Source organism: Colletotrichum siamense, assembly GCF_013390195.1.
Source record: "Colletotrichum siamense strain Cg363 chromosome Unknown KSG_Cg363_contig03, whole genome shotgun sequence".
In the NCBI taxonomy this organism is placed as follows: Eukaryota; Fungi; Ascomycota; class Sordariomycetes; order Glomerellales; family Glomerellaceae; genus Colletotrichum; species Colletotrichum siamense.
In genome coordinates, this window is record NW_023501016.1 from 4,675,669 (window position 1) to 4,694,582 (window position 18,914).

An 18,914-nucleotide genomic window follows, 5' to 3' on the forward strand; every position below is an offset into this window, starting at 1 on the left:
ACACAGAGCGGCACGCACACACGCAAACACACATATAAAAAGCAAGCTTCTCTCTCTTAAGCAGTTTGCCCTTTCTCACGCTTCCCCTGCACCACGGCAGCAGCTCCCTCCCCCCGACGTAGAATATACAAGTTAAAGCCTTGGCCAATCCGCAGCCCCAAGGACTTCTGGTTCGTTGTGTTCGACTGTTTGCCCGGTTTGGTATCGAATCTCACACGTCACCTGTTCTCGCGAGAGGAACGGTCATGTGTTGTGCGGGATGAGAAGATTTAGTTCTTCTCCTCGGGGTAGATGTCCTCCTTCAGAGTGACGCCGAGCTCTTCCCTAAGGGGCTTGAGCTCCTCGAGGTACTGCTCGTACTGGCCCTTGTTCTCGACCTTGGCCTTGATGCCTGCGGGTAGAAAGTAGAAAAGGTTAGCGATTTACGACTTCCGATTCGACATGATTCGCGCCGTGCATTGATCGTGTTTCAATTGCTTGCAGAGCCTTTCTGGGGGGCGTGCGGAAGTGCGATGCGGGAAAATCGAATGTGATAAGCGCGGGACAATCACGTACCCTCAAAGATGCGGACGGCGGTAGCAAAGTCGTTGACGCGGCGGGCAGCCTTCAGGGCGGCGGTGACGACGGCGGGGGAGGGGACCAAGTCGTAGGCGAAGGCGTTGTTGAGGTTGCGCTGTGGTTGTGCGGTGCAAGAGTCAGCCTCGTGTGTTCCTCCCATCAGACCACTTTGGGGCCCGAAACTAGGTTCAGATCCCGAGGAATTTCGATGCAGCCGGGGGAGCGGGTAAGCATGCTAACCTGAAGCTCGAAAACGTCCTGAACGCCATCGAATTCCTTCTCGAATCTGGGGTTAAAAGTCAGCGACGTCGTTCGGGAAGCGAATTGAGGGGTATAGAGGCCTCAATGGCTGGGTTGGGCGGCGGTCGTGGTGGTGGTGGTGGTGGGTTCCGTTGGTGGCATGTCGTGGTCGATTCCGGGTATCCCTATCGTCCCCGGCTCACTGCCGCCTTTCCCAACGGCACGCCCGAACAGAAGGTCCCAACCCGCCACATCCCACCACGCTAAAGCCTGACGTCGAGGAAATGGCTCACCTCGCGCTGAACTCCTCAAAGGTCTCCTCCTCGTGGGCGCTGGAGCGCATGCGGGTGCTGGTGCTGAAGTTGTTGGCGGCCGGGACGCCAGCGACGATGGTGGGCAGGAGGACGGCGGAGCGGGCCATCAGAGGCTGGGTCGAGCGGACGGGGTTCGCACGGAAGAAGGTGGTCGAGCCGCGAGCGGCGACGCGGATGAGGGAAGAGGTCGACATCTTTCGGGTCGGTTTTGTGTGTGTGCAGAGGGGAGAGAGAGAAGGCGACCGGAGGACGGAGGGACGTCGGAGGTTGCGGCGGGCTGTGTGACGTGGAGGTGGTGAGTGGTTGCTATTTTTTTATTTTTTTTCGCTCGCGAAAGCTATGGGCGTTCCGTCGGGATTAGAGTCGGGTGATGGTGAGTGTTTGACGGCACGAAAAAGGATTGGATTCTGCGAGATTTTGATTGGATGACTAAGCGGTAGTTTGCTGCTGTGAGGTCGGAGCTGAGCTCCAGGCCGTGCGAATTGGGATTATCTTGGTGGTGACGCAGCAAGCTGCAGCTGTAAAGACACAGTTGATGCGCCTTTTCACACGGAGTGCACATTATCAGGCCACTGTGGACGATTCATCCCCAAATGTGGTAATGGTCATACTCATCATGCTGCAGCTCACTGGTCCCCAGGCAGCGAACCCTTGAGATCTAACACATCTTCAGTGGCTGTGACAGCCCATTGGGAAGCACCACGGGGAAGGAACAGGCGATCAGGTAAGCAGGCTGGCAAGGCAGGGCAACAGAGCCGATGCCCCGAACTCCAGACTCGAATCGAGGCCCCTCCAATGGCACCTGAACACCCTGTCCGGAATTCAAGGCGATTCAAGGTTCCGTCGCACCGTCCCATCCTGCCTGCCACGCCCGCAGCCACGGCGCGGCACTCACACACACCATCGCAGCCGCACACGCGGGATGCGCAAGGCTGACAGCTTGACGGCCGGACGGGCTCTAAATCTAATAAGGGGGGATGGGAGCACTGGGCGATGACGGGATTTGGGGTAGCGTGTTAGGAGGGGTGGGCAGGCAGGAGCGAGGGAGGGATGACACGGAGCCGGACCGGACCCAAGATGCCGGAGATTGGAGACTGTGACGGCATCGCCCTCAGAAGTCGGATGAGTGATCGATTACTTGATGGTTGCTTGTTGCTTGCTTCTGATTTGGGTCCGGGCCAATTGGCCGAGGTACAATTTTGCGTGTTTTTCCTGGGCGACCCTCTTCTATCGAGCCCATCGTCGAATCCTGAGCTAGAACGTCGTGACCGTCGCGGGGCCTTCTTCTTTTGCGATTGGCAACGTAGCCTAAACTCCCGAGATTGCAAGCCGCATCACGAGCGTCGATGTACCAGGTACTTCGCGGGCCAGACGGTTGTTTTGGGGCTAGGTCGAGCTGGCAGTGTGGATTTGGAGATTTTGGGGCCCGACGGGAAAGCTGCGATGCGGCCTATGCCGGGCCCCTGTCCAGCGCAAAACCGCAGCAGAACCAAAGTGTAGGTGAGACCCAAAACGCCAATTCCATTGGCAGCCGGCTAGAGGTCACCTCGTCGCAACGGTGCTGCGTCATTTGACAGGCAATGCCACCGTAGAGAAAAGCAGGTACAGCCTCTCTACCTTGGGTCCCGAGGCTTCCATTAATCAATCCATCCACCCGGAGCTTCCAGGCCTTCCATTCAGTCTTCTATCCGTAGACCTGGGCACTCAGCATCGTCTATCATCTTCTGTTACCTACCAAGGTACTGTAACTGGGCACTTCCTGTTGGCTCCTATAGCTGACGGGAGTCAACACTGCAGGCATTGAACCCAGCACGGAGACGGCACGAACACCACATCAGTCACGTGGAGCTGGTTGTTGTTCGTGCTGTGCCTGGGAACCATAAAAGCTGAACAGGCCCCCCAAATGAGCATAGGCCCAGGCACAAGAGCCCATTGGCTGGGCTAAGGCCGCGCAGCGAATCACATGCTGCACGATCAAATGAAGGCCGCGAAAAGAGCAACGCGACAAGTACAGGGTACCTGGTCCTTCGTGATAGGAATTTTCCCCTTTTGACATGGAATCTCAACAACTTTTCGCATCTGCTGCTGTCCAGTGTCTGCCAGACTCCCAGACCAGACCAGACCAGACCAGACGGCACGGCTCACTGACACCGACGGATCCTGACTGACTGACTGTCTGCCCGCCCAGTGCCCACCTCAGACTCCTCAGTGCCTTGCTCCTAGGTTTGCCTCTGCCTCTGCCACTGCCAATTAATGCAAGTGCTGCCGCCGCCGGTCTCCCCGTCTGGCCCTTCCTTTTCCTCATAAAACCAAACTTCCTCCCGTGCTCCCCGAGTCCGTGGCGTTTCCTACCTTCCTGTCCCCCGTCCCCCGTTCTGACTTCTGTCCACCTCCTTCCCTCAAAGTCAACAACTTCACCGGGAGTCCCGTGGTGGGTAGAGAGAAGACGAGAGAGCGTGTCGCCATTGTTCTTTTGAACCCTTCACTTTTTGCTGCCATTGTCTCCAGTCACTCCTTACTGGCTCCCGTCGCCTTTGCTGGTTAGGTTGCCGATCACTTTCTTCTCTGCTAGTGCTACCGCGCCTTGCATCTGCAGTCTTGCGTCGCGTGCATTGCTGAGCACACAGAAAAGCCAACCACTACCACCACCCTCACCTCCCCCAAGCCTCAAGAGATCCGCGTCTTCCGCGTCGAGTCCACAGGGCAACCCGCATCGAGACCCACGGCGTAACCGAATTTGTTGCCGCAGCTACTCTCCCCCGAAAGGAGATCTTTGCGCGCCATCCTCCCTCGATCTCAATCCTCCTCAACCTCTTTCGAGCTCCAACCCAACTACAGCATCAGTCAAGATGGCCACCCAAGCCCCCTCTTCGTTCTACGAGCAGCTGCCTCTGCCTACCCTCGACCGCCCTTTCGGCATCGAATTATGGCCTCTCCTCGATAAGGTCTGGACTCCCATTGTCGGCTACCCCGTCAGCGAGTTCAGATTCGTCTCTGGCGTTACTCCCATGTCCACCATCAAGGAGGCTGGCATCTTCGTCGTCATCTACTATGCCATCATCTTCGGTGGCCGCGAATGGATGCGCAACCGCGAGCCTTACAAGCTCAAGACGCTCTTCCTCATCCACAACTTCTTCCTCACCTTCATCAGCGCCGCTCTGTTGGCCCTCTACATCGAGCAGCTTCTGCCCACCGTCGTGCGCAAGGGCATCTTCCACTCCATCTGCCACGCCGACGGCGGTTGGACCCAGCCCCTGGTCGTTCTCTACTACGTGAGTCTCTCCGCCATCAATTCGAGTCCTGAAGGTTTCAACTGCTAACTTTTTTTCCTCCTTCAGATGACCTACCTGACCAAGTACATGGAGCTCCTGGACACCGTGTTCCTGTTCCTCAAGAAGAAGCCCCTGAGTACGCGCACGACCAAGATCCCAACTTTGTGAAACCTTCCGCTAATCCAATATGCAGCATTCCTCCACTGCTACCACCACGGCGCGACCGCTCTCCTCTGCTATACTCAGCTGATTGGCTCGACCGCTGTCTCATGGGTTCCCATTACCCTGAACCTCGGCGTCCACGTTGTCATGTACTGGTACTACTTCCAGAGCGCTCGTGGCGTCCGCATCTGGTGGAAGGAGTGGGTCACTCGTTTCCAGATCATCCAGTTCATCATCGATCTCGGTAAGTCTCGCGGTGCTTCTAGAACCCGGCGAGGAATTACAGTCGGACTGACTTGTGACAGGCTTCGTCTACTTCGCCTCCTACACCTACTTCACCTCGACCTACTGGCCCTGGATGCCTAACGCTGGCGAGTGCGCAGGTGAGGAGTTTGCCGCCTTTGCTGGTATTGGTATCCTCAGCTCTTACCTCGTCCTCTTCATCTCCTTCTACCTCGCGACCTACAAGAAGGGCGGCAAGTCGCAGACTCGCAAGTCCCTCAGGCGTATGAGCCAGGCTCCTCTCCCTGACCCTCACAACGTTGCCCAGGCCGTTGCCGGCCACTCCAACGGCAGCGCTAAGGCTTCCGGAGCCAAGGCCAACGGCTCTACTCCCCGATCCCGAAAGGCTTAAATGCCTGACATTGAGATGTGTCATCCACACGGTGGAATGTATATATGCGGAAACGACAGGGCCTTTGGTGCTGTCTGCGCCAAGATCTGCGCCGCTTACAACGTTTGGATGTGAAGATGAAATCATTCTTGGCTTGGGCCCGCTAGCTCATGCGCGCGACACGAACGACCATCTGAGAGCATCGGCTGTTTTTCGCAACTATGTATTACTGCATCGTCTTCGCTGCGACTGGCGAGAGACGCTTTTGAAACCAAAAAAGTTGAGCCCAGCTGCTGGTGAGCAGCGAGAGGCTCGGCAGTTGGGACGTGTATGACGACGGAACCTTGGGAGGCTGAAACGACGTTTATATGTCTGCGTGCCTTTGGCGAACTAGGGGTTGGCTGGCTTTGGTCGGTTGGGCATCATTGCAAAGAGGGACGAAAACGACTCCTACGAGTGGGCGGTAAAGGGCCCCGCTGCCACTCGGAAAGGAAACAGACTTTAGAACTTTTGTAATTTTCCTTGTGTTTCTTGTGTCATAGATGGAGTTGCCGTCGCCCCTGTTTGAACGGCTGACGACGCTTACTGATACTAATACTCTTTTAACCTATGAAATGCAAACGATGGCCCCGATTCTGTCTTACTATCCGATGTGAAGTTGTCCCCGGTGTCTGTGGATGTTCTCAAGTTTTGACGAGCGTCTTGGACCTTTGGATCACAGCCACATCCAATTTGTGGAGGTTTACGCCACATTGAAACGTTTTGTTTATACTTTGATACATGCCTACTCAGCATCGTGGTACTTTTTATATGTGTCAACCAGCAAAGCTTCCATCCAGGTTCGCAATGTCAATGAAAGTCTTGCGGAGCAATTGTTGCGGAGCAATTGAGCCTGCGTCGGCTCACGTGTGGAGGGATTGGGGCTGTCCCTTGAACGTATCATGTTCTGTCGTTGAAAACGCATATCGGTTTGTCTGGTGGCTTGAGGCTTACTACGCCACAAAACCACGAGAAAGTTGGTGCTGCTGCGACGATGTTTGCCATTACGAGCTTGGTATGAGAGTTTGTGCCAGTAAGTCCGAGGTCAGGCTTCGATATTTCATGCGTCTTTGCGGCATGGCTACTATCCACGCGGCATAGGTCGTTAGGGTGACGGACTTGACTTGGATCTGTCAGAGAACACCGATATAACAACAGGCTGCGGATAACATCCCTAGCGGCTACTATGCGCCACATGCCGATTGAGGCTTTGCATTACCGGCTGATATATGAAGCCACTGAACTGCTTATACTATCCTTCCCCCAAAGCACCAGTTTCTTTTGCGGTTAGCTTCTGGAAGAAGGCTATGATACCCTAAGCCAGCATTCTTCGTCTCTTCCCAGTTGTAGCCTTGTTCGCCTCTTTGCTGGCATCTGTCGTCTCTACTATTTACCGCCCTGTTATTCACAGACTGTATTTTCAGTCTATTTCATGCGGCAACGTGGTCTGATTGACGCTTCGCCATGCTAATCAGGGGCGAATCTCGAAAGTGATCACACATCTTGGAAGCGTCAACAGACCATTCATCTTTGATCTCCTTGAAGGCCTCAAGGAGTCACTTTCATAGCAGTAAGAATAGTCACGCTGGAAACATGGAGAATGTAGATGAGATTGATGATATTGTTCACTGCTGTGACCTGGAGCAAGCCGCGTATAAAAGGTTCAAACATTCTTTATGACTGACCATGCTCAAGACCGCAGTGTATCTCATCCCACAGATATCTTCTAATCTGGAATTTATGTGGCCGGATAGTCCCAACTTGGACAAGTCAACACCCAGCAACAGTCTCTTCACTCAGTGTACACTAAGCTCCAGCTTCCGTTGTTGATGTTGTCGTCTTATACATATGTATCAAGGCAGCAATATAATCTCCGCTTTTGGCTCATCAGTTCCCAGGACGTTCAAGGGCCATTGTGACTATGTATGTACCTTACCCAAGGCCCTAAGATTCATGGTTCATCGCAGTTCAGTCTGTGCTTCCTGAACACGCAGAGGACTCAGTACTTTTAATACATTTCCAACGTCTCGGGGCAGGCCAACTTCCATTTGAAGGGTTACAAAAGAGGCGCGAATGCCTCACAGACAATCTACAGGCGCAGCAAACGCGATCAGAATCTTCGCAGTCGCTTTCGTAAAAGCTTCGACAGTCTCATGGACAATGTCGATAGCCGCGCCATCTTCGCGTCCATAAATCACTCTCGAAGAGCTAGACTGGTAAGTCTTGTTGACTGGCATTGTCGTCGAATTTCAGTAGTTGTCACTGCTCCCCGTCTATTCTATCGCATCAGACAAAGCTACTGCTTAGTTTGATCATCAAACCGGGCCTCTGCCTCGACATGCGTTTTCCCTGATGGAGTGTTGGATGACTAGCCCTCAGCAGGAAACATCGACTTTGAATACTATAGGCCGCCAATTTCAGGCTGTCTCCCGTCTTAACGTACTCGCTTTCAACCAAAGACGCACTTTCTCCCCTGAACTGCTCTTGATACCGGTGTTCGGGGACGAGGCCAGTTGTTAAACAATTGGTTTACGGCCAATATGAACAATTCAGAAAACAACGGCCGCATATAAATTCATAGGACATGGCATTCATCAAAGGAACTCAAACAGAGATCGAACGTTCTTTTCAAGGTTGCAGCCAGGTCTCATTTATTGCGCACATGTCTGTACCGCAACAAGTCGCCATCGGATGCCGTGTGACACAACCAGAGCGGCTGCTTTTCGCTAACTTCTGTCTCTCTGACCTCTGGCTAAGTATTCATAATAACTCACTGATGGACACAATTCTTCGATGGAAATACGTGAGCGTCTTCTCTCCTTCTGCCCAGGGAAAATCCTGGTAGTCCACGAGGTCACCGAATTATGAACTTGGGTTCAACAGCGCTCATCCGATGCGTCGATTGCGCGCTGCTGCTCAGACGTGATATGACGAAATAATTTGTAGATTCTAAGACAACATCTAGATCCGCACGCCTGTCTATAAAGTCAAGCAGCCATCCTACACGAAGTACCATAGCAGCAATCGCACGAGTTGGCTTCTTTCCTCAGAAAAGAAGAAAGAGGAACAACCTCGATGGTAGACATAGCTTTCAAGTTTTAGAGGTGCCAGATAAGTCGCTGCTCATCTTTGTCCTTCATTCTGCGTGGCTCTCTTATTCGCATGTTTTGAGCTGGGTCTGTTTCTCGAGTCTCTTTTTGGTCTTAGTAGGTCCAACAATCTAGGGAGACGTTGTTCTCGGGAGTCTTATTGTCAGTTCTCATTACATCTTGCTATGGCGGACATTTCTCGGCGATAAAAGGCCTTGAATCGACTTTAGATGCTCTTAAGTAGGATAGACGCTTGACATGATTATCTGCGGGATGCAAACTTCAGGCCAAAAAAGAGAGCCCAGACTTCTGGGTCCTTCAGGTTCGGAATCATAAGCCGAGCTTTCATACGATGTGTACACCCAAACGCCTTTGTGATGGCCTCAAGTTCTTCCTGCCAAATCGTCGACTCCCCTTCACCAAATCGTTGAACCGTACTTCAAACCATGGTATCAAAGTTTCGCATTCCTGGACATCCACAATGATCCGTAAGCAGTCCTTATTTCCTGCCCCAGTTGGTCATTCTTCTTCTTTGCTTATTCTAGCACGTCGAGGTACCCTCCTGGTCTACTATTTTATTGCCCGATCCGCCTCTCAAGTGACAGATTGTGTCTCTCGCCCGCATGCTTTCACACCGCTAAAGCCAGACACCCAATCGAGATTCTGTTTGAATTGCTGTCTTGCCCCTTGAGTTTACAGTAATGTTGGGCTTGTTTATACTCAGAGTGTAATCCGTGCAGAAGCTCCTGTCTCTAGAGGCTGAAAGAAGCTCACAATAGCGGATATACTAAGAGGCCTTGCTGTGGAGAGGAACGGACGCAGCAACAGCTAATCCGTTCAGCAGTCCTATTTCACAGAGTGATATGAAAGCTCGCATCAATAAGTAGAAGGTCGATTCAGGAGCTGCCCTGTACAGTCGACAACGCTAGAAGCACGAAAGTTGCCTCGGCGGCCATCACTTCCGTCGTCTTGTGAGGATACGTCGCGATAGCCACCTTTCGGCCTCTCAAGATTTTCAACATATGTATCTACCTGTAGCACTGCTTCTCTCGCAATACAATGATTTCTCTAGCCACAACGATGAGCTAGTTCGCCACATTGTCATTGGCGTATACTTCGACAAACCAGAACATCAATCCTTTCTTAGAAGAGAGCGCTCTCGACGTTCATCGAGATCGTCCCGAATGCAACTAGACCATCGACCTGAGCCAAGTATGTCCTCAGGCGAAAATGGTCCGGCTCCTGCTTGGACAGAGAGTCAGTCCGAGCCAGTAACCTCTTGCGTCGTTTTCTTGCCTTTAAATGCCATATTTAGATGCATGGTCTGCAATAACAACAAATAAACTGGCAGAGTTCTCCGTATTGTGTGCTCTGAGACCTCTTGAAGTGGTTATCACCATGATGTTGAAAACAGTCCCTAGTGTCAGTCCTCACTGTTGCAGTCGATCTGTGCCCGCTTTAACCGTCTTCACTCACTTATTATCTGTCCATTCAAACACTCATTTCAGATCATGCTCTATTCATGGTGAGCCTCAACGAACCATTGGGTGGCAAGGATCCGGCGCTCCATGGCCCTGTGTCTCTGGACACGACGAAAAGCTCGTATAGCCTGTTTGGAGTGGTGTTGTTGATTTTCGTTGGATGATCGTTCAGATAACTGAGTTTTTGGCTTTGTATTTTCATCTACAAGTTGTATAAGATGCAACAAGTAACTTAGTAGACAGTAGCGCTCGACCACTCATTACAGAATTAACTACATACCGCATCTTACTCTTGGAAACCGATGTCTAAGTGGCAGAAGAAACCAGACGACTGGTGAGGACTCTGCGCGAAGGATTGCTCGCGAATGAGGGCCTAATACAAGACTCTGCAGGGCACATTGCTCTATGTCTCACGGGCGGGAGACTGATCTCCTCATCGTCAGCCGAGCCTGGCATCATAGACCTCGTCCCTATAAAAAGCTTCTCGGATCTAAGTTTGATTAGAAATTCCCTGACAAGCCACCCAAATCGAATAGCATGTGTGGCTGAGTTGACCATGTGAATGCGACTTGTCTGATGTATATGACGTTGTCCTCATAGTCTTACATTCTGAAAGTCAACAACGAAGTCACTTACGGTGTCGTTGGCAATCGTCTCTGTTTTGCGAGTATGCATAGCAATAACCAAATGTCAATGATAGATCAGTGCATGAACCAGGCTAGGTGTGGAGTCTTGAGAGCTGATTTCCAGTAGAATATACTAGGGGTAAGGTACAAGTTTAATAACCCAATGGGAATTTCATTCAGGACGATCCGTGTTGCATTCGTGTTGTCGGATATGGGAGATGGAATGAGTGTTTACGTTTTATAGAAAACAAGACCAGGCCGAGTCGTTTATCCCGATTGATGCCTTGATAACTCCCAAGAGACTATAAGACAACTAAATGAAGGCATACCCATCAGAAATGTCAAGAATGTTCAGTCGAACGAAGATGTCTTGCTTGGCTAACAATCCTCCAAACCACTGCTTGGCAGAGATGCTCCTTTACCTCAGAGGGTTGATGGCATGACTCCCGTGGTCATCCATCAAAGCCTCGCTGGCTTTCAACATCTTCGTCGTTTATGTTTGCAGGCACTGAAAACGAGAATACTCAGGTAGACATACTTCGCTTTCTTCTATTACATATCTTGACCTTGTGTCGCCGAATCTCCAATACGGCAAAGTGCCCAGAATATCACGGAGCAACGTAAGCATTCACCATTGACTACAAACGCGACATTGGGTCTTCGGATTATGGCTTCCTGACGTCAGGGCGCCTTTATGCGTCTCGCAACAGGGTGGGAGATTTCATCGTATTAGATGCTGTGGAATCATTGACTCTGCCCGCAAGCAACCGCCCTGCGAAAGATTCTGACAAGCCTTTCGCCACAGTCACTGTGGAGCGTTGCGGCACTCCCGATGGGCCGTATACCTTCAAATCATTGAACGTTGTTGTCGTCAGCGACTGCCGGATCTGGTCAAGTCCTCTCTACATCAATAACGTCAACTCAACGCTGATCCACCCAACGGTTCGCCGAACGCGGTTATTTCACTGAAGGATTCGCAAGAACGTATCCATGAAACGGTCTCCTCCCGCGCTTGATGTCAGTCTCGCCCCTTTCACCCGCTCATACGCAGCCCGAAGCGGCGACATCACGGTGACGATCAGGGTCCCCACTTGAGGCTCTAGTCTCGTCAACGGGGACCTCAGTCTATGGATGAGGCTACCGGAACATTTGGTCCAGTAGGATCTACTCAACGTTTGACGAAACGACACCGCTTGGTATCTCAGGGCATGAGCTTCTTAGAGCTCGGTATTCAGACAAGCTGTCCAGCCATCGGGGTCCAGCCTCGTGGACCAGGTCCCCAAAATGGCTTCAAACGACATGCTGGGCGTGCAATTCGTAGTCAACTTACTTGCTCTACTCACGCCCGTCTTCACGACATTCTAGCACTGTCAAGAGGGCAGCAAAAGACACCCAGGAGAACAGACATGCTGCGACGACGACGTGGTCAAACCGTGATGGCTGGTCGCGCCAGCGAGACAAGCACGTCGCAGCTGGAGACAGGTGTGCTAAGGCACGCCCTCGACCATGGGGTTGGGTATCCGTGCCTTGTGATGGCCTCATCCACACGGCGGGTATAGCGAGTCGAGCGTCTTGCTCTCCAGGTGAACAGCACTGCACTGTACGGGGAGATAAAAAGTCAGTGCCCGCGGGCGCGTCCGAGTGCCCGCAGATGACAACGCAGAGTCGTCAAGAGGTCAATGGTCTAGCCTAGGGAAGGCCGCCCGCTGGCCTCCGTGACTCGGACGCGGAACACGGCCGTCAATCAACGCCAGCCTACCATGGTTGATTGACAGGTCAGTGCTGTAATAAGATGTTCACGACAAGAGCGCCCGTGTCTGTGATTGCGGGTTCAAAGCTCGCCGTCGTCGAGGGCCGTGATGGATTGCAGTGTGGTGTTAGCTTCCCGTCCGGGAAGGAGCCTCTGAGTCTGGGAGCAGCTGCGTGACGGCCGCTGCGATGTGATGCCCGGGTAGGTCCCCGGTGGACGAACGCCAGCCTGAGGATGCAACTGTCAAGGTATGTTTGAGGTGGGCTAGACTCGAGGGTCTGAACGTTTTCTGAATGCCATCGGAGCAGTGCCGGTTTAGGGCGGGCAGCACATTGTGCTTTGTAAGGCAGGCCCGTCGTTGGAGTAAAGACGGGCGCCAGCGCTGACGGGATGTTTCAAACAGTCCCGTCATAATGGTAAACCTCTGGCTGGCGATGAGCGGCATCGGGGTTTTGAGACGCAGGTCCAAGTGACTGGGCTCGATCATAGCAGGCGGTAGCTTGCCTAGCAGCCGCGGCGTCGGGAAACGCCAAGCTTCAAGCTGTTGAACATCACATAATGCCACAAGGCTGGCCCCATCGGACCCGTCGATGAGGGTCACCATCCTGAAGAGGATGTTTCGAAATCATGGCCCAGGTAATTGGGGCTTGTTTGAGCCCTACCCCGTTGAGAAAAAAACGGTTTACTGTGTTGGTCAGAGGCTGACCCAATATCGTGTGGACACCCCCTGGTTCCCGAACAGACGGTGTAGAGCCCCGGTTTTCGACGAGGTAAACGCCATGGAGGTTTTGAATCCGATCACGATTCCCAGGCATCCACGATCTGTCCCTTCCGGGGGTGTGTGGGCGCGGATGCGGGCGAGTGATGCCTCATTTCCGCCGGGCGCCGCCCGCTTTTGCCTGTTCCCTCGAGGCCCGGATCCGACGTAGAATCCTTCCCGCTGGTCGACTTGTGGCTCGTCCAGGCCTCAGCCGAGTCCTTTTGAAGGGGCGCTCAGATCGTGAATGATGGGTCGTGATTTAAGATGGGATGGCTCCACGCCACGAGAGAGGCTCCGTGGCGCAAGTCTTTGCGCGAGCTAACCAAGACCCAGTCGGGATGCGGCGGGCTAAAATCTGGCAGCCTTGTCAGAGGTGCCATCCCAACTTTGATGAGTTGTGTATGCTCGGCCGCGCAGGGACGCACAGCTCGGACCGGGTGGCTGGTGACGACGGCTTCAAGTTTGGGCCTCGATCGTCATCATGTCATTTCCACGATGCGGCCGAACAAGAGATGAGGGTAATGCCACGATGTGTTCATCTCCCGGATGTCTTGCTTGTCAACGCTTTGTCTGAGAGAGAGCAAACGATCCCCGTTCCGAGGTAAGCGCTCTGCTCAGCTCCCGAAATCCGGTTACCTGGGAACTTTATGTCCCCTGATACCTCAAAGGATCCTGCTGTTCCCAGCCATTTATTCACGCGAGTAATTGAAGTGATTCCCAGCCACAACGTGTGCACGGAAATAGGCGGCTAATGCAGAGCCTGGCCCGACATTGAGGGCAACGCGTGGGAGAAGACAGTGGCCAAGCTAGAAGCTGAGCCCGGGAGGCTGGCTGAGGCACCAGGACAGTTTTGTTCGTTGGCTGCGTTCCCGCAACCAGCGTTGAGCTTGTGCAAGTTGCCGGATAAGAAGAAGGGGGGAAGAAAACGGAGTGGTGGGCGGTAAGCTTAGCTACAGCTAATGACCTAGGGGCGTGGCGGTGGTTTGTAGCTCTGTATGCTTTCGTGCGGAAGGCTTTTAGGGCGGCTCTTTTGGCACCATTTCTCAACGCCCAAGTGACCGGCGTCACAGTTGGTGACGGGCGTGGAGCTAAATTCTTAGCCTTGGTCCAAAAGGGGCGTGGGACGCACACAGTACACACAGTTGAAGGGGAGGCTTGGCTCATGTACCTTCCTAAAGGCTTCATGATGGCTTGCTGGCTGACGGTCGTAATGAGGCTAAGGGGGAGTAGCGCGATGCCGGTGGCCCGTTGGGAGTGACGATGTGCGCGGTGGTGTATGAGATGCGAAAAGGGGTAGCGGAAGCAGAGGTCAAGAGACCGGAGGCCGGGCTCCACTCCCGTTGTTCGGCGGGTTGAAGGGGGCAAGTCCGGCGACGGAGGGAGGAGGCCGGTACGGGCGCTGATAGGTGCAACGCATGGGAGCCGGAGCAGTGGAGGGGAGGGTCGGATTGACCTATCCCGTCAGCGACATGCAGGCGTGGCCGGGGCTGATCTTAACGGCACGACATTAAGTCGGCAGGGAACTGGAGAAAAAACGCGGGACGGGTGGGAAACGCGGCTGTTTGTTCGTTCGCTCGCTTGGTACCGAATGCAAACCCCTTTTTTTGCTTTTCAGCGTTTCTTTTTCCTGCTTCTCCTCTTTCCCTTTTGAGTGGAGGCGTGGGATTTGGCCGTTTGCAGGGGAGAGGAGAGGCAAGTCCGGATGGGGACAGACTGGCCGACGCAATGGACGGGGGAAGAGTCGGGGGCTTTGGAGGCTTCGGAGTCTTCCTTCCTCATCCTCGTCTTGGGCCTTGTCGTCGTCGCAGTCGCCGGTGGATGCATGCAAGGCTGACATGATAAGACGGGGACGGCAATGGGTTGAGAGCCCGCTTGTTAAGATGATTGGTGGTCCCTGTGTGGGCGACTTTATGTGAGGCAGGCGTCGACATTGGCTGATAATGTTTCGACTCTTTCGAGTTTTCACAGCGCCCTGGCCAGTCTTCTCCATCTTCTTTGTGCATCCGTCAAGGCCCCCCAGCAGCAGGCAATTCGACTTCGGGACCTCGGCCGGGTGGTGAGTGTGGTGACGACTCGATGTGATGAGTGCCATCCGTACTGGATGAGATTGGAATTAGATGTGGCTTGCCGAACGGACTGTGCGGGTGCGGTGCGGTGCGGGCTCGCTCAACGCCAAGCGGGATGAGATGAGCATCGCACGTCGTGTCATTGCCCACGAAGCTGCTTCCCTGGCTGCAATGTCGTGCAGATGTGATGGAGCCGGCAACCCAGGGCCGATTACTCTTTTAAGCATCGTGACGGGCATGAAATAGATGAAGTCGTTCGACGAAAAGATGAAGATGAAACGGGCGGGGAATGAAATGAGCGGAGGGCGATTGCAGCTGCACTGCATACCTCACACAGAATTCAGGTGCATATTGCCTAGTAGGTATGCAGTGGGTAGGTAGGTTGCACTAAGAACAGATGGTGGCTGCAGGTACAGAAAGAGCATGCAGCAGGATCGGCAAAGTGCGATTGCAACGCTCTGGGGCAGCAGCAGCCACGCTCACTCGCTGGAGAGCCTGAGGTGCTTCCCTCTCTGCGAATCGCTCCAGGGCGGCTGACCTGAACCCCACATGCATCTTTCTGGGGGTCGTTGTCGCAGGTAGAAGCACCACTAAAAAGCGAAATGAACAACGACAGGGAACGCTCACCTCAACAAGCCACACGACAAGCACAACTTCATATCGGCTGCTGGGCATCTCTGCCATCCCAACCCGAAATCGTAGATCTGCCTTCGCCCAAACCGACTGCACTGTACGGGTCCCGTACCTCGGTGGACTCTCTATCCACGCCTTGGCATGCTACCTGGACGGATGGCTCTTCACTGTGTGGCACCCTCGCTTTATTTTCCGTCAAGGGTCTACTTGTCGTGTACGGATACGCTGCGGGCATTTGCGGACCACCAGCAGGGATAAGGGGTATCTGCGGTAACGACGTTTTGACGGCTGACAGAAGAAGAAAAATGGCGAGAGAAACCGCCAACCCAACAGACTGACAGTCGACGCGTCGGTCAGAGTTGGGGGCCGTTTGCGTTGCCAGTTGCTGATGCTGATGCTGCCACACCGCACAGCAAACTACTGTCTCCGTCGGCCCGTTGGATCATGGAGAAGGTCATCTGCCTCCATATCGATTGGTTGCTGCGGCTGGCCGTGAGATCGGTCCAAGCCAGCAGCCGCAGTGTGTCTATCCGCATCTGCCTCTCTCACGTTGGATGGCTGACAGCTGCAGGACGGGCAAAGGCTCACGGACAATGGCCGCTAAAAGCACACAGGGCAAGGCTCGCCCGCGATGTCGTTGACGATCGACGCGGTTGCCTTGACTCAAGCAAATTTTTGACTGGGCTGGTACGGCTGCGCACGCGCAGCTACAGATCACCACAGGAATCCCCCACGATGCAGCACAGCAGATATAGCAGATATGGGGTCTCTCGCCGTCAAAGCGCACAGCAGACGAAGATCATGGCCCCGAACCATGATATGACATGACGGAACGCACACTCGTCAGCACATGGCGCACAGCAAATCGCAATTCCGCTCTTGCTGGGGGCAGACGACGGAGCACTGAGCAGCGGTGTAGCGGTGTGGTGGTTGGTGGTGTGGCAACGGCCGTGATGGTAGCATTCTGGCATCTGCCACCCCTACACGACTCCCCCAAGGCGTGGCCCCGATGGCCCGATGGAACCTCAATCTTCGAGGGACACCACGAACCCCGGCCGAGCCGCGGATCGGAATCTACCTCTCACCACGCCAAGAACTCTGTTGCCTCTCCTAGGTCCTAACCGTCCCGATTCCTCCCACCACGGCTGTACGTGTTTCCGCGAGCCTCAATCACACTTGCTCGCGCTAAATCGCAATCGCAATATATGCTAGCACCAGATAATCCCACGATGAAATGAGCAGAGAGCCAGCGGATGTCTGGGCTAGAAAGAAGAACACGGACCGGTTCGCACAGGTCTTCTAGTCCTTCCCCATTGGGCATCGCGTCATCGCAAAATCCTCTCGCACACGGCAGCCACCCCCAGAGCAGGCTAAGGCTGAGAGATGCGGCCAGAGATTCGTGATTCAAATTGATTGCGACAGATGGACCCCGACGCTAGGAATAGTCTGCAACGTAGTTAAAATTGCGGGAAAGCCGAGCGGAAATCACGAGAACTGGAACCACCAACCAAACCGCGTTGGCCGACAGACTTACCATGGCTTCACAATCCGAGGTCTTGAAGCCTATCTTCAGATACGAACACCATACTTCGAACAATCTGCGGGGTTTTGATTATGATTGATAGATTATCGTTGTGCTAAAGAAAGATCGTCAGGTGTTTGGAGTAGAATGTCTTACTTGGCCACCTGCCACCTTACCCCAAAGCTTAAACTGCCTTACCAGATTTGTTTGACTCAGCCCATCTCTTCTTTCAGACTTCAGCTCGGCTAAGCCCCATAACCAATATCACTCGTCTGATATCGTAGACGCGCTTCGTCCCGCTCGCATGACGAGACTACAGAAACAACACACCAGGTAGCCAGTCGACCATATTTTGTGTGATCCAATTTGTCACAATCTATTTCTGGACCTACAAAATTCCCGAAAAGAACACCTCAGAGAAACCATTATCGACGAAACCGCTGCCCACCTCCCCCACCGGGGATCGTCCCTGCGATTCAGGGAATTACATCAGCCAAAGGCCCCGTTTGGCCGCCTTGCAAGTCTGCACAACACCATCACACAATTCCCATACTGCCGAAGCCGGCAGGTTGTTCCCTGGTGCCACCGTCAGCCCCGCGGCTAGCGTTGTGTCTCTCAACATCACACGAACCCGCCCGTGTGGATTCCAGCCGTGTGTGCGTTTGCGAATTGTGAATGATGTGTGCACGTGTCGAGGCATGTAAGATGAGCACCTGGCAGATCATCACCAACTCCGGCCCGGGGGGCATAAGCCACAGCACATGGGCGGGCCATCTTCATCGGCAGGCGCGGTTAGGCTAATGTAGTCAACCGATAATCGAAATGTGTGATGCACACGGCCTTTCTGGAGAGCCCTGGGTGAGAAATTACGTCCAACGTCATCGGCGGACGTGATCATCAACCCATCATTGTTCATTGCAACGCAAGACGACGTTCAACTACCGAAGACCGACGGGCCAATGAGAAGCGGGCTTGGTTTGCACAGTATCGGTGACTTTTTAGTATCCAATCTGCTTCTGGTAGAGACAAACTTCGCAATCATTCCCGCCTCACCGGACCGACGGCTTCGTGTATATTGTTTCTTCACTAATAGCGTTCGTCTTGGCCAAGGCCCAATTGTAACCAAACCAAGGCAAATTTTTACGTGTCTAAAAACTACCATTTTAGCGCTGGGTTTGTGTGAGATAAACTGTTGTTTGTAAACACGTAAACCTTCCCTATATTTCGCCTGTCCTACTCTAAACCAGTACTTCCAAAAGACAGTGCAGGAATCTGTAAAGTGAATAGTGGAGGGCGGCTGTTCTAGCACCGGCGCCGGCGGTGGTGTCCCGGGCTTCGCCGCCCACATCGTGACCACACAGAAGACGGCCCGCAAGCCCCAGCAGAGCTCCGGCGCGCCGTTCGTTCGTTCGGTGCGGGAAAGAAAACGCCCACGCAGGTCTATCCCGGGTTTCCGACGCGTCTGTCCAATATCTTGGAAACAGGCGCCGTCTGCTATGATGCTACCACCGGTGTTATACAATCGCTTCCAGGGTTCTGCGGCTGGCCAGACCTGGCTTTCCATCGTGCTTAATGCTCCGTTCGTTAAGGGAAGAAGCTAGCAAAGGAAGCAAGAGCTGGAGCTTCGGAAACATGCTCAACCCTGCCACAGGCGCGCGTCCCACGTCCCATCCATATTGCGCACTCTTGCTCTCTCTGTCGATACTCCACAAACCCACGCATCGGAGCGATTTTTGGACTTGGAGGTGATGGAGGTTCCATTCAATGGCAGCCCAATGGCAAGAGACGA

At 53.6% G+C, this 18,914-nt stretch overlaps 2 protein-coding genes across 2 annotated transcripts; one reads left to right on the forward strand and one right to left on the reverse strand.

Annotated features, from left to right (window-relative positions):
• Window positions 1–269: 269 nt before the first annotated feature.
• CGCS363_v005227 (Cytochrome c oxidase subunit 6) lies at window positions 270–1,306 on the reverse strand (the record flags this gene model as incomplete). Its single annotated transcript, XM_036637076.1, has 4 exons — window positions 270–391; window positions 556–673; window positions 799–844; window positions 1,092–1,306. 4 exons carry the CDS (start codon window positions 1,304–1,306, stop codon window positions 270–272), a joined length of 501 nt encoding a protein of 166 aa, XP_036497406.1.
• Window positions 1,307–3,961: 2,655 nt separating this feature from the next.
• Window positions 3,962–5,180, forward strand: ELO2-1 (Elongation of fatty acids protein 2; the record flags this gene model as incomplete). The annotated part of the gene is made up of 4 exons (XM_036637077.1): window positions 3,962–4,384; window positions 4,451–4,520; window positions 4,578–4,790; window positions 4,852–5,180. The coding sequence occupies 4 exons, from the start codon at window positions 3,962–3,964 to the stop codon at window positions 5,178–5,180; spliced, it is 1,035 nt and encodes a 344-aa protein (XP_036498867.1).
• Between the last annotated feature and the right edge of the window lie 13,734 nt (window positions 5,181–18,914).